Source organism: Colletotrichum scovillei (genome assembly GCF_011075155.1).
Source record: "Colletotrichum scovillei strain TJNH1 chromosome Unknown Contig00006, whole genome shotgun sequence".
NCBI lineage: Eukaryota > Fungi > Ascomycota > Sordariomycetes > Glomerellales > Glomerellaceae > Colletotrichum > Colletotrichum scovillei.
Window position 1 is genome coordinate 4,761,905 of NW_023336264.1, and position 16,754 is coordinate 4,778,658.

General features: G+C 51.7%; 2 protein-coding genes across 2 annotated transcripts; one reads left to right on the forward strand and one right to left on the reverse strand.

The window, feature by feature from the left end:
- Positions 1–2,376: 2,376 nt before the first annotated feature.
- On the forward strand, positions 2,377–5,492 carry HER10_EVM0009131 (acetyltransferase; the record flags this gene model as incomplete). Its single annotated transcript, XM_035478630.1, has 4 exons — positions 2,377–3,171; positions 3,358–3,697; positions 3,754–3,897; positions 5,422–5,492. The coding sequence occupies 4 exons, from the start codon at positions 2,377–2,379 to the stop codon at positions 5,490–5,492; spliced, it is 1,350 nt and encodes a 449-aa protein (XP_035333079.1).
- Positions 5,493–10,660: 5,168 nt separating this feature from the next.
- On the reverse strand, positions 10,661–16,524 carry HER10_EVM0005731 (uncharacterized protein). Its single transcript, XM_035475336.1, has one exon. The coding sequence runs from the start codon at positions 15,791–15,793 to the stop codon at positions 10,952–10,954; it is 4,842 nt and encodes a 1,613-aa protein (XP_035332672.1). The 5' UTR covers positions 15,794–16,524; the 3' UTR covers positions 10,661–10,951.
- Between the last annotated feature and the right edge of the window lie 230 nt (positions 16,525–16,754).

Below are 16,754 nucleotides of genomic sequence, written 5' to 3' on the forward strand. Positions count from 1 at the left end.
GATTCAGGTCTCATGACTCCTCACGGCACTTTGGCCTGGTCACTGACATCGTTCCAGCTTCGCATCAACACTGCCTACAGACTAGGAGTTGGGACAGACTGACCGTGTTCGGGCCTTACAACTCTTCCAAGTTATGTAACGTCTCTCCCTCGTTTGACCAAATCATCCGAGCGACGACTCTGCTCGCCATGTGTCTTTCGGATTTCTCGCTCTGTGCCTCACATATCATTATCAGTCGCGGCCCGATGTCTCCACAGCCGAGAGAGGACCGAATGAACTTGGGCATGGGCATCTCCCCTGTTTGTGCCGCCTTTTCCTCGTCCCCTTTCGTCGGTAGGATTCTCCCAGTAAACCCTATTTTTCACACCCCGACAAGCACACAAACTCCCCCCAAAGCCGGCCCTGCCAGAACTACGCAAGCCTCCTATGTTTCCCTGGACCTTCTACTTTCAGCAGGCTTTTCCAGGGCAATCGTTGGTTGGAAGCTCCAAAACCATGGCCACGGATGGCAGGCGACGATAGCAAGCCGCAAGCCGGCTTCCACTAGAAGCGGCGACTTTGCCTGGACGAATGATCGAGGCAGACCGCATACACCGATAGCTACTATTGTTCCGTCTTGACTTCTCTCCTTGGCAGACTGGACCACCTTCACCCGCTACCGTGGGGGCTTTGCGACCTTCTATGACAGCGTAGTGTGCCTTGAGGTCCAATCTATCGCAGCATGGGCTTGGCTCTGTGTCACCTTTCGGCCGTCAGGTGTAGTGGCGTCTGCTTACCGCAGTTCCCATCTCACCTCACCTCGAGGTGGTCACTATACACCGCGCGCCGCACGCCGCATGCCGGACGCCAATTTCGTCTGCAGCAGCGTTGTGTAACCTTCTCTAATAACCCTCATGTTGCTAAGTGGCACTTGCAAGGCTCGGTTGGTGGTCAGCACATCGAGGTAAAAGATCCGTCCGTCAACGCTCCGTTATCCCCCCTTCCATCCATGATCCAAGAGCAACTTCATCCAGAGTACCTAGTAAGCTAAGGGTGACGGACGTATTACCGCTCCGTACCGCGCCGGTTACATTGGATCCATCCGTCCATTCATCCTTCCCTCCCTCCCACCATTCTTCATTCCATGGGTACACACGCACACACGTACGCACGCGTGCACACCTCTGTCTATCCGTACAACCAACTTGGTTATTGCATCAGTCAGACGAGTGTCCCCCAGACCAGGGACCACAGAGCCCTTGATTTGGTAACCTGCTACAAAGACCCACCACCCACGGTGAGGAAGCGTGGATGGCCCTCGACCTTGACCGCTGGGCATCTTTTCACCTCGTGTCCTACTCGTTCTCACATACCCGTTCTCAAGTTATGCATCTGCTGATGATGCCTCCATGCATATCCTCTTTCGAGATTTCCCCCTCCATGTTGCCCATCGGTCCCCATCTTTGTAGGAAATCTGGCTGACTGGCTGTGTTGTGCTGTCCCTTCGGCCTGGTCGTGCCCTCGGTCGGTCGCCTCTACTGCACACCCCACTCTCTCTACTGCCCTCATGCACTTCCTCCCACACCTATCAAGTTAAAGATCTCTGTCGAGTCTATCGCCCTCTTAGACGCGGCCCTGCTCCCAGCCCTTTGAGGTATGTGTAACCAATCCTCACGTTTGTAAATATGTGTCTTCTAACATTTAGTCTGGTTGTTCCCTCAAGACTTGCTTGCCCAGGTGCCAGGTGCCATCGAGTTGATTGACGTTTAGTCTCCTCGAACAAGTTGAATGACAACAACAGTCAGCGCTTCGCGACAACATCGAACAGTCGAGGATATATTTCTCAACCTTATCTACTTTCGACATTTATCCTGGTCTCTTCTGCTGCTCTAGCAACGCAGAGCACACATCGAACCATTCCAATTCACATCTCTTTCGCCTTGACCTGCCCTAGTGCTTATCGTCTTACATCTGGCCCATCACTCAAATCTTCTCTACTCAACAAAATCTCTTTAACCAGCTAGACACTGGGCCAACAGACGACTGCGCTTCTGGGTCGGCCCATTGCCAATAGCCGCAGCTGTCGTGCGCTGGCTCGTGACATCGTGGCAGAAAGTGGTCCTGGCGACGGGACGAGCAGCAAACGAATCGTCTCATGCCGTTCGCACGGAATTCCTCTTATACAGGCCTAGTAAGTCCAAAAAGCCACCGCTTCCTACCTGACGCTTACTCACCTTACACGGCGCTAATCTGTGTAACCGGGCGCTGACTTGACATAGGGATGAGCTGAAGCGACCGCAACTGACTATCTCCGCCATGAGGTATTCCCCGGAAATGCAGATCGATCACCATGTCACGTCTAAGAAAAGCCCAAAGTCTACACAAACTACCCCAACCATGTTACTATGGGACCGACAAGACTGTATTCCCCTGAGAAGAATTTTATCGGAAGACGACATAATCGTACTGCTCACGCCTGTTGTTATTCCTCACAACAGATTCGCAGACAACGACAAGGATCCCTTCGAACCGTTGGGCCGTGCCATTGCTTCGCAGCACCCATTGGTCCGCCATGTGCCATATACAAAAAGAGGCGGCATCACCAACGTTCACTACGAGTTCATCAAAAGGGCAAAAGCCATCGTTTTTGTCATCTCTGGAGCTCATGTGGACGATGATGTCTCGCAAATCGACTTGGCCGATGCCGCACGAACAATGGCAGACGAGCGACCGCAGATCATAGTAGCTTGCTGCAACCTCCAAACCCAGAACCTACACGTCGACCACTTTGCAACGCTTGTGCAAATCGCAGGCTACTCGCCATCTGAGCTAGAAGCTGCTGCTTCCATCATCTTTGACGACGTTCGTCCACCTACCATCAGCTCAGTTCCCGTACAAAACCTCATCATCGCCCCAAGAACTTGGGATGTCGAAGTCTGCGGTATAGACATGGGCCCTATCCATCAGTTGTGGACGGAATGCCTTCCACCCAAATTTCACCTTCCGCAGTACCAGCTTGTCCTGCTCCTCCAGAGAGATGGCTTTTCCAGGCACTATGTCGTGCGCGAACCAGAAAACAAGCAGATTGTGGGCTTTTGCGCTACATTTACCACGTATCCAGATGGGGGGCAAGAGAATCTGCTCGGCTCGGTAGCCGTATTGATTGTCAAAAACCCATACCGCGGAAGAGGTGTCGGATTGACACTACATAACTATGCCCTTAAACAGCTCCAGAGAACCCGGGGCGTCAATAGGCTGCAACTGGGATCAGCCTTTCCACGTCTCTTTTACGGCGTGCCGTCTGATTTCTTCTCACGAGACTGGTTTTCACGTCGAGGCTGGAATATGGATGGGTTCCAGCCTGGCCAAGGACAGGAGGTCTCAGACTGGCTCCTCAAATTCGAAGACATGCCCGCAAAGAGCTTTTCGTCAGCTGGACTGACTTTCAGGCGATGCGACATGATGGAGTACCACCAGGTTCTAGAAATCGTCAGTCGAGACGTGGCTCGCAAAGATAATATGGGATGGTACGACCAATACTGCAACCTGGACGGCACATCTCACATTGAGGATGTCGTTCTCGGTCTGGAAGGTGACACTATTGTAGCTGTTGCTTTGACCTACATTCCCAATTCTGGGAGTCCAGCCGGCAACGACCTGCCGTGGGCGAAAGCCATTGGCGCGGATGCGGGGGGAGTAACCTGCATTTGCATCATAGGTTTGTGGTCACGCTGAACATGTCTAGTGGTTTTTTCCTGCTGACTCTTGATTCAGATGACCATCCGGAAATGGTGAACAGTCGGGACTCTGTGATGATCAGGCTGCTCGATACGTGTGTCAAGTTGTTGGCTGAGCAAGGCATGCGACAACTGTTCATCGACGGCATGAAAGGAGGGGATGACGGTTTCCAATCTCTGGGTAAGTGCGATGATTGTGCGAGAAAGCGTCCCACTAATTTAGCTGAAAAGGTTTCCGGCAATGGGCGCGATACAAGGAAGTTTGGCGAAAGGTTTAAGATACGTCTATGAATCCCGTCGGCCAGCAAACGCTACATCAGGATGCGGTATCCCACGCTTCACAAGATTTGCAGACGTTACTCAGCAGTCATTGAAATCCTCGGCGCAATATTGCAGAACGGAGGATTTCAAATCCCGAAACTATTCTCCACCTTCAATGATGGAACAAATCCATTGTCGACCCAAACTGCTTAGACATTGGCAGGGTAGTCAAATCGGCACCAGCCACCAACGCGTATCGAAATCGAGGAACTGCTGCTCGAGATACCGCGTATTAATACCAGCAAGAGTTTCTAAATTCAGCAACGGCGTGACTTTTCTTTTCAATGCGACTTCAGACAGAGGACTTTGCGATAGTCAGCAGAGTGTCCAATCGCGCTTCTTGGCGTGCTGACCATGTCTGACACTGGCACATCATGAGCACTCGTGGCACCTATCATGGCCATCCCTTCGGATCTAGATGCTCCTTTTCGGCTCTGCTCAAGTCGAACATCCGTTTACCACCCTCCAAAAACTCACATTCCCCGCGCCACGTTTTATCCATTGTTACATTGAGATCAAAGACACGCGTGTAGCGCGATCTTCCTTCTGAGTCTTTGATGGGCTACATATGCATGAAGCTTGACGACAGTACAAGGGTTCAAGAACACAAGGCACGTCAGACTGGTCAAGCACGTTGAACAGCTAATTGGTTCAATCGCAACTTTTGGCCTTGTTCCGACTATCTCGATGAAGACGGACCCCCCAGCCCCAAGACTTTTTCTTGGCCATTTCGATGTCAATAGAGGCACAATCTCAGTCAGAGGGCATTCCGAGTATCGAATTGAACACGCCGATAAGGGCTCATATCACCGGTGCCGATCAGACGCATTTTGGACAGCTTCTGAAGCATGATTCTGATCTTCATACTGTCACCCGCAATGAGCAAGAGGCCATTGACGCCCAACCGACGATCACGAAACATGTCGCTTCCAGTCGTGCCAGGCACGTCCCATCGGTACGCTGCGCCATAGGATCATGGTGTTGGCACCGTCGATCACGCAGACCGAATACCGGGGAAACTTGTCTTGAATAGATTGACCCTCGAGCTCAAGGCCAACTGAAGGAAGAGAGGACTCAATGGTCCGACATATTCCAACACACAGACCCTCCGGTTTCCATTGCATAGTCCCCGGGCCTAGGCTATGCAAAACTGCAGAGTCCTCCACGCTCCCTTGACTTCCTTCTACTAAGGGGTTCAAGGGGGGAGAGAAACTCGGTGGATTGTTGACCGGGAGCAGCCGAGCCAAACCGACAACTCCTTTAGCGTCCGGCATCCCGGTCATGTCAGCCAGCGGGGTTATCTCCGTCTCACGGCCCAACCAGTCCCTTCCAGTAACATAGCAAGTTGACAAATGACAACCAACCGACCACCCTGGTTCCCCAGATCCCTGGTCACAGGTACCGTCTTTTTTGGTGTCAGAAATGCACGTTGGATCACACCCAGAAAAGGCTTAGTAAATTTATCTTGTTAAGCAATGGCCCCCCCTCGCCTAAACTTGCCAAACAACGAGTAAACATTCCCAGCTTCTGCGCAGCCTGATATAGTATTCCGGCGCAAACCCAGGTTAAGATGTTTGACTCAACGCCGTTTCTCCTCTGCAAGCTGACCGTTATTTCACTAGAACTTGACTCCGTATCAAATCGGCCAGCTTCAACAACAGACAGCCTACAACTTGCGCCCATCCAAGCGGTCGGGTATGAAGATGAACTTAGGCGTACATAACGGTGGCCGCAAATCGGCCCACTCCTGCCAATGCCTACCGTGAACCACACGGCTGACGAACCCAGATTCTGTTGGCGCAGAATAGTAGCGTAATAGTCACACTTTGCTGACATGGTCGCCAAGGCAGGCCAATTATTATTTCTTGGGGGACGAATCTTCTTTTCAGACCCCAAGCGGCACAGTCAAGGTCGGGAAAGCCCCATAAACCTCGGGCGTCGTCGATGTTGTGCCTCTTACTCTCACCGCCGATCCAAGCACGTCTTTTGATGTAACTCATCAAGAATCATATCCGAACCCAGCTACAGCTCTATCAAACGGACGGTGGACCAATCCGTGCGTGTATGTGCGTGTATGCGTGTGTGTGAGTGTGTGTGTGTGTGCGACGGACTTGTTTCTTCTTCGCGTTTACCGAACGCACCAAGAAGGCTATCCTATCCCAGCACAGCACAAAACTGACGAAAAGCTGACGCGCAGGAGCGCAGGGAAAAAAAGGAGCCAGGGGTGAAACTTGCAATGGGCTTATGGGTGAGAAAAAAAAAAAACAGGAGGGGGAGGGGGAAAAGGTGGGCAACACCGCCGCCGCTGCCCTTTGAGTGACCGCCACGAACACACCACAGGGATTTTCTCGGCAACCCACTGGATCATCTGCTTTGTGCGACCAGAGACTTTTAAAGGATCGGGCGCTTGATGCGACAAAGCGGGCACGACGTTATCGGCTCTTTCTTTGCGCAGTAGGTAGCGTGGATGACTCCCTAATACCGTCGATCGAGAGACGCCATGGTTAGCTAGAAGTACATGAAGAAGGCTTATGGAAGGAGACTCCGATGGTAAGCTGGCTGGTGGGCTCGGATCTTGTGCCGCTGTCGGGTTTGCCAGCTGCCTGCCTCCTCTCCCTCCCTTTCCCCAATCCCAAAGGACGAATGTGAATCGGGACTGCTTTCCGTCTTCAACTCTCTTCTGGCAAGTATTTCCCCTGACTTTCCAGATCCCGAGGAGCTGGGAGCCCTGACTACGTCGCTCGGTCGTGGGACGTAATTAGTCGTTGGGCAAGGTCTGTTTTTCTTCAATATTTGTCCTCGAGGCGCTCTTTGGACGAGGGGATCTGCCCTTACTCAAAGTCGTCCATCTTATGAGATGTGAGATCGATCTGTATCTTTGCCTCACGAACAGAGCATACATACAAAAGGAGGGCCTGCCGTCGGTATGATACATCCGAGGATGGAATCGGAGGGTGCCGAGCAGCCGAACGCCCTTGCAGGACGTTGAGAGCTGAAAAGTGGACGACGGCATGGAATGTGCATATGCATCTGTCTAAGGAATCGTGATGAACGAGTCAGTGTCGGAGAGTTAGGTAGTCAAGTCAGTATGATTGATCAAGAGGTACCGAATGCAGGGAGATTGTCATCACTTGAGGGATTTGATCTGAAGCCGAGAGATGGAACCCCTTCCTTCCCAGCTTCTCATGGATCCGAGTGGTAATCGCTCTCGCCAAGAGAGAACGTTGAACAAAAGATCAAACTGTGTATCCTGTATGCTAACCCGCCAAGATGTTGCTATCTTTTGCTCCAAAGTGATCAAATGGAGGCTGTGAGGATATATTCCTTGGCGTAGTGGCAGTCTATGCCAGAGGATTCTGATACGAGAGCTCTAGAAATAGATGGTGGTAGCTCACTATGGAATTGTTGAGCCGTCAAAGTGAGGGAAACGTGAAGCATTGAGGAAACCCTCGGCGAGGGGGCAGTATACTACCGCGAGTCTAGCAATGTTTAAATGGTATCAAAACTTAATTCGAAGCAGGGGTTGTTAACAGGTTAGATAGAGAGACCGTCATGAGGATTAAGATACGGCTTGATGTAAATGTAGGACTCGATTTATCCCCCGTATCGAGCGAAATAAGACAAAGATATTTGAAAGGGTATTAGTTGCTCTTTGGCAAAGCTCTCTCTCCTATAAATTTAGTTGTTGGTTTTGCTACGGAAGAGCAATCCGAATTCCTTGAGGGCAGAGTTCCAGTGAGATTTCACCCCTGATACAACGTTCCAACGCCAAGCCCCATAGACCAACGAAAAACAGCGTCGATTCGGTGCGAACCGTATAAATCAGTTGGTGCGGTTTGTTACGTGACACGATTGCCGACCTTTTGGCAGCCTCAAATCAAAATTCTGACTCTGCGTAGAGTTGGGCCGGTAGGGTATTGAAAGTGTTCTTCATCGTGCGCTGAGTCTGGTGGGAAATACCCCAAGGTGATTCGAGGCGCCTGTTGCGCTATATACACTTTTGAAAACCAGCTCAATTCTATCTATCTGTACTGCCGCGGAAGGCTTTTAAAGAGGGGGAGGTCTTATCTCGAAAGCCACGCTCTGCGAAAGAAGAAAAACCTTGTCCTACCACCTAAGAAATCTAGAGCGGTCGAGGGGGGAATTAGTGAGCCAATGAGCGCCATGATGGATGAAATGGGCTGGCGTCGGAGAGAGGGCTGCGGGATCGCAACGTCGATTTATACAATTTTGACTTTTGTGGACCACGGGCCTAGAACGTGGTCTCAAGTACTATATCATGGACCGATATCGTCATGTGCTATGTGTTTGATTGAAAGGAGGGGTAGACGGAGGTCTGCGAGGTAGCTTGTACATTGATCGTGGGAATTTTGGTGGCGTTTAGCTTTTGAGGTTTGGAGTCTGTGGCATTCTTGGCTTCCGTTTCAGCTGTTTTGTTTACAGTTTACTTGATCCTATAAACGCCCTCAAGGTTTTGAGGGCGTTGCTTTTTCGATATAGGCTAGGCATGGAGGATAGGGATTGACGATTGGTCGTGGGAATGAGAAGCTGTAGAGCAGGCCTTCTTGGTCTGTTGCTTGTCGCTTGGTTTGAGCGTTCCTGCGGTCACAGAAGTTGATAATTGACACTCTCGTCGGTTCAGATGGCTCTTTGAGATGGGCTGTCGACTTGCAAACTTGTATACTTTGACCGTGTGTTTACAATGCTATGGTTGTATATACAAGACGGTGTTATCTTAAAGGACAGGCGAAATCGGTCGGCTTGCTATGCGAATCGCGATGCGAGATCCTGCTGTCATCGCAGTTGCTAGTAGTTTTGACTAATGTCCAAAGCATACACACTCGGTGAAGAAGACCCCGACGATCTACTTTCTCAATGCAAAAGATGTTGGTAGTTTCTCCTTGCTCATAGAGTCGATTGCGCCGGGGTTGAATAGTCTTCTTTGAGCCATCTCGTCGTAGAGACTAGAATCGGTGGCTCTCGAGAAGATCCAAAAGAAACACTCAATTGAAAATGTAGCATACCGCTGTAAGTGGGGAGTCGATGTCGACCCAGCGACCATTGGTATCAAGGTAGTAGAAATGCTGGATCGAAATGGGTAATGGGATCACGTTGCGAAATTCTGATGAAGTGCGGTCAAAGATGATACATTGATCAAGAGAGCACGTGAGAGCGGCTCTCAGAGAGCAATAGTAGTAGAGATCGAAACGCCAAGAATCACACCTTCCATATGTGAACGCGGCACTGGCTTTGTCTCTAAATTCATGGCGACATGTCCGCTTGGCTTGCGTCCATTACCTATGTTCTGGCCCAAAGGACATTGAAAGAAAGCGCACCTAGGTAAAAGCCGAGTGCCAAAGAAATGGCCTACTAATTCTAGACGGCGGGCATCGGCCTAGGATGGCCGTCATCGAAGTAGTCGGCCCCTCGATCGTATTTATTTTGGACGTCTATGAAGATGCATCGATTGTTGATCGCTTGTGGTGGCTGTCAGCCACCGAAAGGCTAAAACTGAGCATACGAAGTACTAAGCAGGCATAGATATCTATTGCTACTTCGGACCCTCCAGGTGTTTCTCCACGGACTTGGTGATGCGCGACAATGGCTTCGGAAGCTACATTCATTGTCTAAGTAGAGCTGGATCCCCTACGACCGAGTCCATCACGGCCTTGTCAAGTATGCCTTCGACCAGCGTCTAAGACGATGTGGCGGAAGCGTAACTAGACTAGGAAATCGGGTTCGAACGTTGCTGAGGTACTGTCCAAATGAGTTCGGCTTTCCAGTACTTACTCGGGTTAACTGGGCCATGTTCGTGACTGTTCTACGAAAGCTGAAGCAACATCTTCACTTGATCGCGATGCCGCGTTATGACTGATGGTCGCGCATTCTCTCCATCATGACAGGGCGGAAGCGAAACCCCATTGAGCGATTCCCGTCGATACTGTATCTTCTTCCTTGGCATATGGCCTTGGAAGAAATTGAAAACCTGCAGCACCTGCTAGCTCTTCGCCTCCGCGGTGTGCCTTTGCGAAATCAATCTAGACGGGCGGGAGAATGTGAAAGTCAGACTTCTCTACCCTTTGATGGGCTGACAGCTGACTCGAGTATGATGCTTCGTTGTATTCCCTCATCCTTGCGAAAGTGTGAATACGTCAAATCGTGGTTGTCAAATGCGCTCGATTTGTTCTCCATAGTACTTGGTCCTTGCCTCGAAGTTGATTGACTACATCGCCGGATCGCACAAAAAGACTCTGTTGATGTTGTGGCAACTGTGTGGTAACGCGGCATTCTCAAGTTTTGGAGTCACCAAGTCGTAACAGTAGCTTTCATTGATTTCGCAAATTTTCTGTGGAGAGAGCAGTGCAAAGCGGCCCAGGAAATCGATCGGATATTCCCAACTGGTAAAGAGACGACGACGCGAACGGCGTTGGTTTCCAGGCGCCAAAGACACTCTGTCCAACTTTCACTTACTTGAAAATGAAGCCTCGTTGCTGTGTAAAAGTAACCCCAGCGCAGCCGCCTCGTTTTTAATGGGGGCCATGAGCCAAGGACCAAGTCAATGATGGCACGAGTCAAGAGCGAAGTCACACAATACACACATCAGATTACATCGTCGATGAGAAGTGGGAAGGGTCTTTCTTTCGTATCAAAGTAGCCTACACACAAACGGGGACTCATAGAATCCCCGTAAATCATTGAAGAGAAAGAAGAAAAAAAAAACTTTTGATGGTATTCGAGCCCAAGGATCCGCCGACACCCCTTTTTACCCCTCGCTCCTTTTTGTCAATCAAGTCGTTAAAGACCCCGTATGTTTTGAATTTCATTTGTGTTCTCGTCCGCCATTAGGTTTCGTTCCGAATTTGTGCCCACGCCTGATTTTTTTGTTGGAAAGTGAAGATTGAAATGTCCGTGTTTCATGCCCACTTGGAGAAGTCGACGGATTCAACCAGAGCGTCGAGTCCGTTTGCTGGTGAGACTTCCGTGTCGTTGGTAGTGGTAGAGAGCATAGAGCTACGGTGGCTTGTCTGCTCGCTGGTGCTCGTGAAAAAAGTTGCGACCGAGGACCGGCGCAGACTGCTGAAGCTGTCGCGCACATTGGCCGCAGACTTGGACGCATCTGCGCCTTGTGCTATAAGGTGATTATTACCCAGGACTGCGCCGCCCAATGACGAAGGCGGCGGCGAAGGTGTCGAGGTACTATTCAGGTGGCTCAAGTGAGGATGCGACGATTGGTGGGTGCCGGCAGTGTTGTTCTTGGGGCCGTGTTTGTCTCGCAACTTCTTGATCTCTCTGAGCCTGTTACGCCAAGAACTGACGTGCTCGCCACCCTCGCGGTTTGCCCACACCAGACAAAAGACGGAGGCATTGAGGGCCAGAAGCCGGATGAATCCTGGTAGAGCCCTCAGGCTGACCATCTTTGTTTCAGAAGCCGGCGAGATTTCGGGAAAGCCGGGTTTGCTCATCACTTGTACTTTGTAAAACGGGGGATGCTTCCCTTCGCTCGGCGGGTTTTCTCTGATAGTGAGGAACGACGCTCTCGCCTCTGGAGTGATGACGATATTGACGTAGTTGAACTCACTCGGGAACGTGTCAAACCTGAAGGGCATGCCAGAGTCGTTGAAAATGATGTTGACAAAGTCGTTGCCAATGTGCCGCTTTTTCATAATGACTTGGGGATCCCGCTCGAGGTTGGTAGGCATTTGTGTGATGACATGGAACACCATTTCGGTTACCTTGTCGCGCCAGCAAAAAGTGTACTCGCCATCAGTGTCGTACTCTCTGTCGAGTCCCTGGGTATTGAACTTGGACCCTTTCAGCCTCGTCAGAGCGCCTAGACCGTTGAGAAAAGCCACATAGTCGCTGCTGCCTGAGACATTGGCAAGAATCTCCGTCTCTTCTGTTTGGCCTTCACCAATGTACACCACTCCAACCTTGTGTCCGTCTACGGTGGAGTTGCGGTCAAAAAGACGAACCGTTCTTTGGGTCGGTTCGTCGTCAGGGAGAGGAATAGGCCGGGCAGCATCCTGCGTTTGAGGAGTTGAAGTCATCAACTGCACCATCAAATGGCTGGGAAGGATATTGTTGTTCGTCACTTGGCCATCTCTCGAGACATCAGAAATGTACTGGGCTTGGTGGGCTGGGCGTGGTCGGAAGTTCTCGTGCACAATGTAGGAGGACGTGCCCGACGGTTGCCGTTTCGTTATTTGTGACCACCCGGTCGTCGTTGATTGCTCAATCGTCACAATGCTGTTGCCCATCAACCATCTTCGCTTCAAAATCTCCCCGAACCGCTCCTTAGTAAAGAGAAGGTCCTCAGAGGACTCGTCGGCGTCAGCGTAGGCGACCCTTTGCATAAAATCAAGCGTGACAAGGGCTTGCTCTTCAGGATTCTGTCCACCATCAACGTCGCTGAGCAGGTTCTTGGCAATCCAGCCGACATGGTTGGCACGATCAGGAAGCTTCAGGGCCAAGAACCAGAACGTGATGACGTGGTACGCCAAAGCATACACATACTGAGGCAAATCGTCTGCAGCATTCGGATGCAAAAGGTCCGAGGTGGACCCCGTCGGTGTTGCTGTTTCGCTGTGTAGGCTGCCTCGTTGGGTTTGCTTCTTGTCGCGCACGTACTGGAGATAGCGAACGCAGATTCCAAACACAATGCGGTACTCATCTTCTCGGAAGTTGATATAGAGGTTTTGCATTCTGCTCAAACAAGCGAGAAACTCCAAAATGTGCATTGCGACGTGAGGCTGTGTAATGATTTGTGCCATCTTCTGCAACATCTGCACCAACATTTTGCTGGTGGATAGGGGCAGCTCGTGACAACAAATTGACAGCGCGTGAATGCAATATTTTGCGCACCGCTCCCAGGTCGAAATGCCCTTGACAAATGCTTGCACAATCTCGTCCTCGTGTTCCTTTTGGAAGTACTCGTGGTAGCTGAGAATCATTGTCAAGGTATGGAATAGACAGATAGCGACATCAGCGCGTCGCAGGCTTGTAGAGTTTGGCGGCTCTTGGAAGTTGTTCGTCCTGATTTGCTCGCATGTTACTCGCCGAAGCTCTTGAATTTGCGGCACCGCACTGCGGAAAATGGCGTGGTTGGTCAATTGCGAGGGCAGATGAACCAATACCATGCTGTAGATCTCCCATTCACTGCCGCTTTCAATGATGCGAACGATCGTGTCAAGCCAAGAGTCCATGTTCAATGCGATCTGCTTCGTCTCCACGGCGGATGGTTCGCTTTCTTCGGTGGCCTCCGGCTCTAGGTCCTCGACGAATGATACCAAAATAGGGCTCGCAATCGCCGATGGGGACTCGGGCAATGCCTCAGGGTCAGGCAGCGCCCAAAGTTGTTTGTACGGATAGGATGATTTTGCCCCGCTGGCGGAGCGGATCGGAAACACTCTCTCTTGGGTCCCCGAGCTACTGAAGGATATTCCTCTCGTAGATCGGGAGACAGCGCCCATGTCGGCCCTGCTAGGTCTTGAAGGTTGAGATGCGTCTTCAGAATGCTTCTTTGCCCGAGAAGAAGCTGTGTGGAGCAATGCTGCCGCGAGACCGTCAGATTCTGTGTCGCCTATCAGGAAAATTCGATTTGCCCAATCCGCTCGGAGTCGGAAGAGTAGCTTCATGGCAGTCAGCCGGGCATCAGTCTTGCAATGGTTCGTTTTCGCGATATTGACCAGTGTGTCAAAGAGTTTGAGGGTCTTGGGTCCGTCCAAATTCATACAACGCATGAATAACTTGACGTATCCTCTTGTCACGACTCCGGAAGACGTGTAACTCTTGGGAGGAGTCACTGTTTCGCCACCAACAGGAGTCGTTGGGCGAGACGCAGACGAGGCGATGGGCGATAAGAGACGATCATTGACAACAATTGTTCTGAGGGTATCCGTAATGTAGTTGAAGAGCTCCAAATCCGAGGAGACGGCGACAGAAACCATGAAAGCCACTACAGACTCGAGCACCAGAAGGTTGGTTTCATCGGCGATATTGTTGAGAAGGTCCTTGATCAGATTCGGAACGCAGTCGTCGTCGCCAAGCCCTTCGCCAATAAGGTCCAGCATATCATAGGACTCCGTTACGGCCTGGAGAGATAGTAGGCGGGTCTCTGAGCTGCGACTCCTGTTTGCGTAGAACTCTTTAAGGACCAAAGCCAGATTCTCCTCCCATTGCAAGTCCGAAGGCGAGCAGCATCTGAATTCCTGGAAGTAGGTGAGAACGCAGCGCGCCGCCGAGTCTGGAAGTCTAGTGTGGATATCGATGAAGAATCTTATGATGATCTGTCGCGGAATGAAATCACCCGACTTTTGCGCGGCCAACTCCTCCAGGCGCGCAATGAGCTTCAGCAACTCGATCCCTATTGCGCCATCTGGACGATCCGGCTCATTCGCGAGGGCAACCATCTCGCTGTTGACTAGAATGCCCGACGGTGCCTTTTTGGAGCATTCTGCGGCAATGTTTAAAAGTGTCGACCAATCCTCCTCAATGATCAGATGGTGGATGTTGCCGGCGCCATCCCGGAAAAGAGAATTGATCAGCTTGAGAACAGCACAGTGAACTCGGCCGGAGTCGGTGCTGTGAACAGCTGCGACCAATCCATCAAGGAGGAGTGCAAAAGGCACGGGCGGATATCCCTTCTCCGTGCTTTTCGTCAGCAGCTTTTCCAGAACAGCCAACACGCCCCGAATATCTCTCGTGTCTTTCCCTTTGCTGGTTCCATCCGCTGGAAGATTCCGTAGTAGGTCTACAAGCACCCTCACTGCTGCAGGGCCGTTGTGCGATTTCAGGAGAATGGATATTGTGTGCCAAGCGACCTTGGACAGGCTCGGTACGAGGCAGAAAATGGAACCCAGAACCAGGACGCACTCCTTGAAGCTTGCAGTGGGCAAGGCGCCGAACGTTACGATGGTGTCAATGACGGTGATGGACGCTCTCAGATCCTCTTCGATGGTCGTGGTAAGACAAACGGCGACCAGGACTTTCATGAGATCAGTCATGGACTTTTCGTTGGCCACGTTGGAGCTGAACTTGATAATGTCGCCGATGAATTTAAAGAGCTGGTGCAGGTTCTTCTCTTCTCCAGCGGCAGAGAACCTTGCCTTGCCAGCATTCTTCTTGGCATCACGGCTAGCTTGCTTTCTTGCCGCTTTGACTGCCTGGTAGGCTTCGCGAAGCCACACTTCAAGTTGTGGAATGACTTGGTAGTCGAACCCAGATAAGTCGCGGCCGTGGGCAGTGAGGTCTTCAACGGCAGCGAGTTGCAGATGAAAGTCGTTGGCGTGAGCCGGGGCCTTGAGAGTTTCAAAGAAACTTTGACGCTCCAGATCGGTAGAGGCCTTGTGCTTGACGCATTCTGACAAAAGTTCCCAGCCAGCAATTCGCTCCGCATCTGATTTGTTGGACGCAATCATTGTCTTTCCAACATCCCATATTTCTAGCACTGGGTTCATGGGGTGTTCCGCGACGGCAAATCTGAGTGAATTAGCAGCGGCAACCCGTTCTCCAACGGAGCCGTTGCCGTTTCTCAGCACCTGCAAGGACTCCATATGGTTCGGCGACCATCCGCTAAGGGTTGTTCGAGTAGCGTTGACGTGGTCGGCAATGGGTGACAGGATTGAGGAAGCGGACTTGAGGCTCGGCGGAGGGGATTTGGTCAGTTTGGCGCCGGTCAGACCCTTGAAAACGCTCGCTAGGCCGCTCGGGCGACTCGAGTCTGGCGAAGAGGGCGCATCTCCTGGCGAAGGTGACATGTGCTCGTCGGTTTGATCGGACTCGGGGTGATCGCTTTTGGACGAGACTAGGCGACGGAGCATGTTAGCTATGTTGTAATGCAGCAAGCTTCATATCGGCTCGAAGCGTCTGATAGCGAAAGTGGGTTGATGCTGTCATCGGTGGTGCGAATGATGAGGATGCGAGTCTCTGGGTGGTCCACAGTTTGCGGTTTGTCGATGGTGAGGAAGAACAGCAACGGTATGGTGTTTGCGGACGACCACCTTACTCACAGGCAAAATGGCTTTCAGATCAGCTGGAAAGGTGGCAGCAGGCAATCAGGGAGGCGCCACGGTCTGATGCACCCCATTCAAGGCGAGCTGCAGGCAGGCCAGATAGTCGATAGTCCCGAAGTGGAAGTGGGAGGTGGAGGGGGCGGGCTCGCAAAGCGTGTGAGGGTGAGCAAGGCCCCCGGCGCAAATGGAACCAGTCGAGAGCTAGCGAAACGGCGGGAAGAGAGGACCTCGGAATGGTTGCCGACGGGAGCTGACGAGAGAACAATGCCAGTGCCAGTGGCGCGGTGCGGCGGACCTGGTTCGTAGAGTTGTTGTTGGTGCCGGGTGTGAGGGTTGAGGGTTGATCGGGTTGTGTCCGTTGTGCCAAGTAGCGGGAGTTGCTAATGCGCTATCACGACATCACATCGCATCGTGGGCCTTTGGAGGTTTCGGCGGGTGGTGCAAGTCGTAGAAAAAGTGACGAGGTGGAAAAGCTGACGGAATGCTGATCCCATGAGTCGGGTGGCACATGGGGTGGAGGTAGCAGGTGCGCAGGTTTTTAGGGGGGGGCAGAATATGCGGCAAGTACCTGCAGCAGGAACCAACAGTTCGTGGGCGCTCACCTCGACCTAGGTACCATAGCCTATAGGTTGGCTTGCTTTGTCCCCCCGACACGGCCTGGAATGCGTGTGCAGTTCCCCCGTTGCAGGTACCTTACTACCTTACA

Bases quoted from the DNA above. Each gene is read 5' to 3' on its own strand.
- HER10_EVM0005731 (XM_035475336.1), bottom strand. From the start codon at position 15,793: ATGTCACCTTCGCCAGGAGATGCGCCCTCTTCGCCAGACTCGAGTCGC.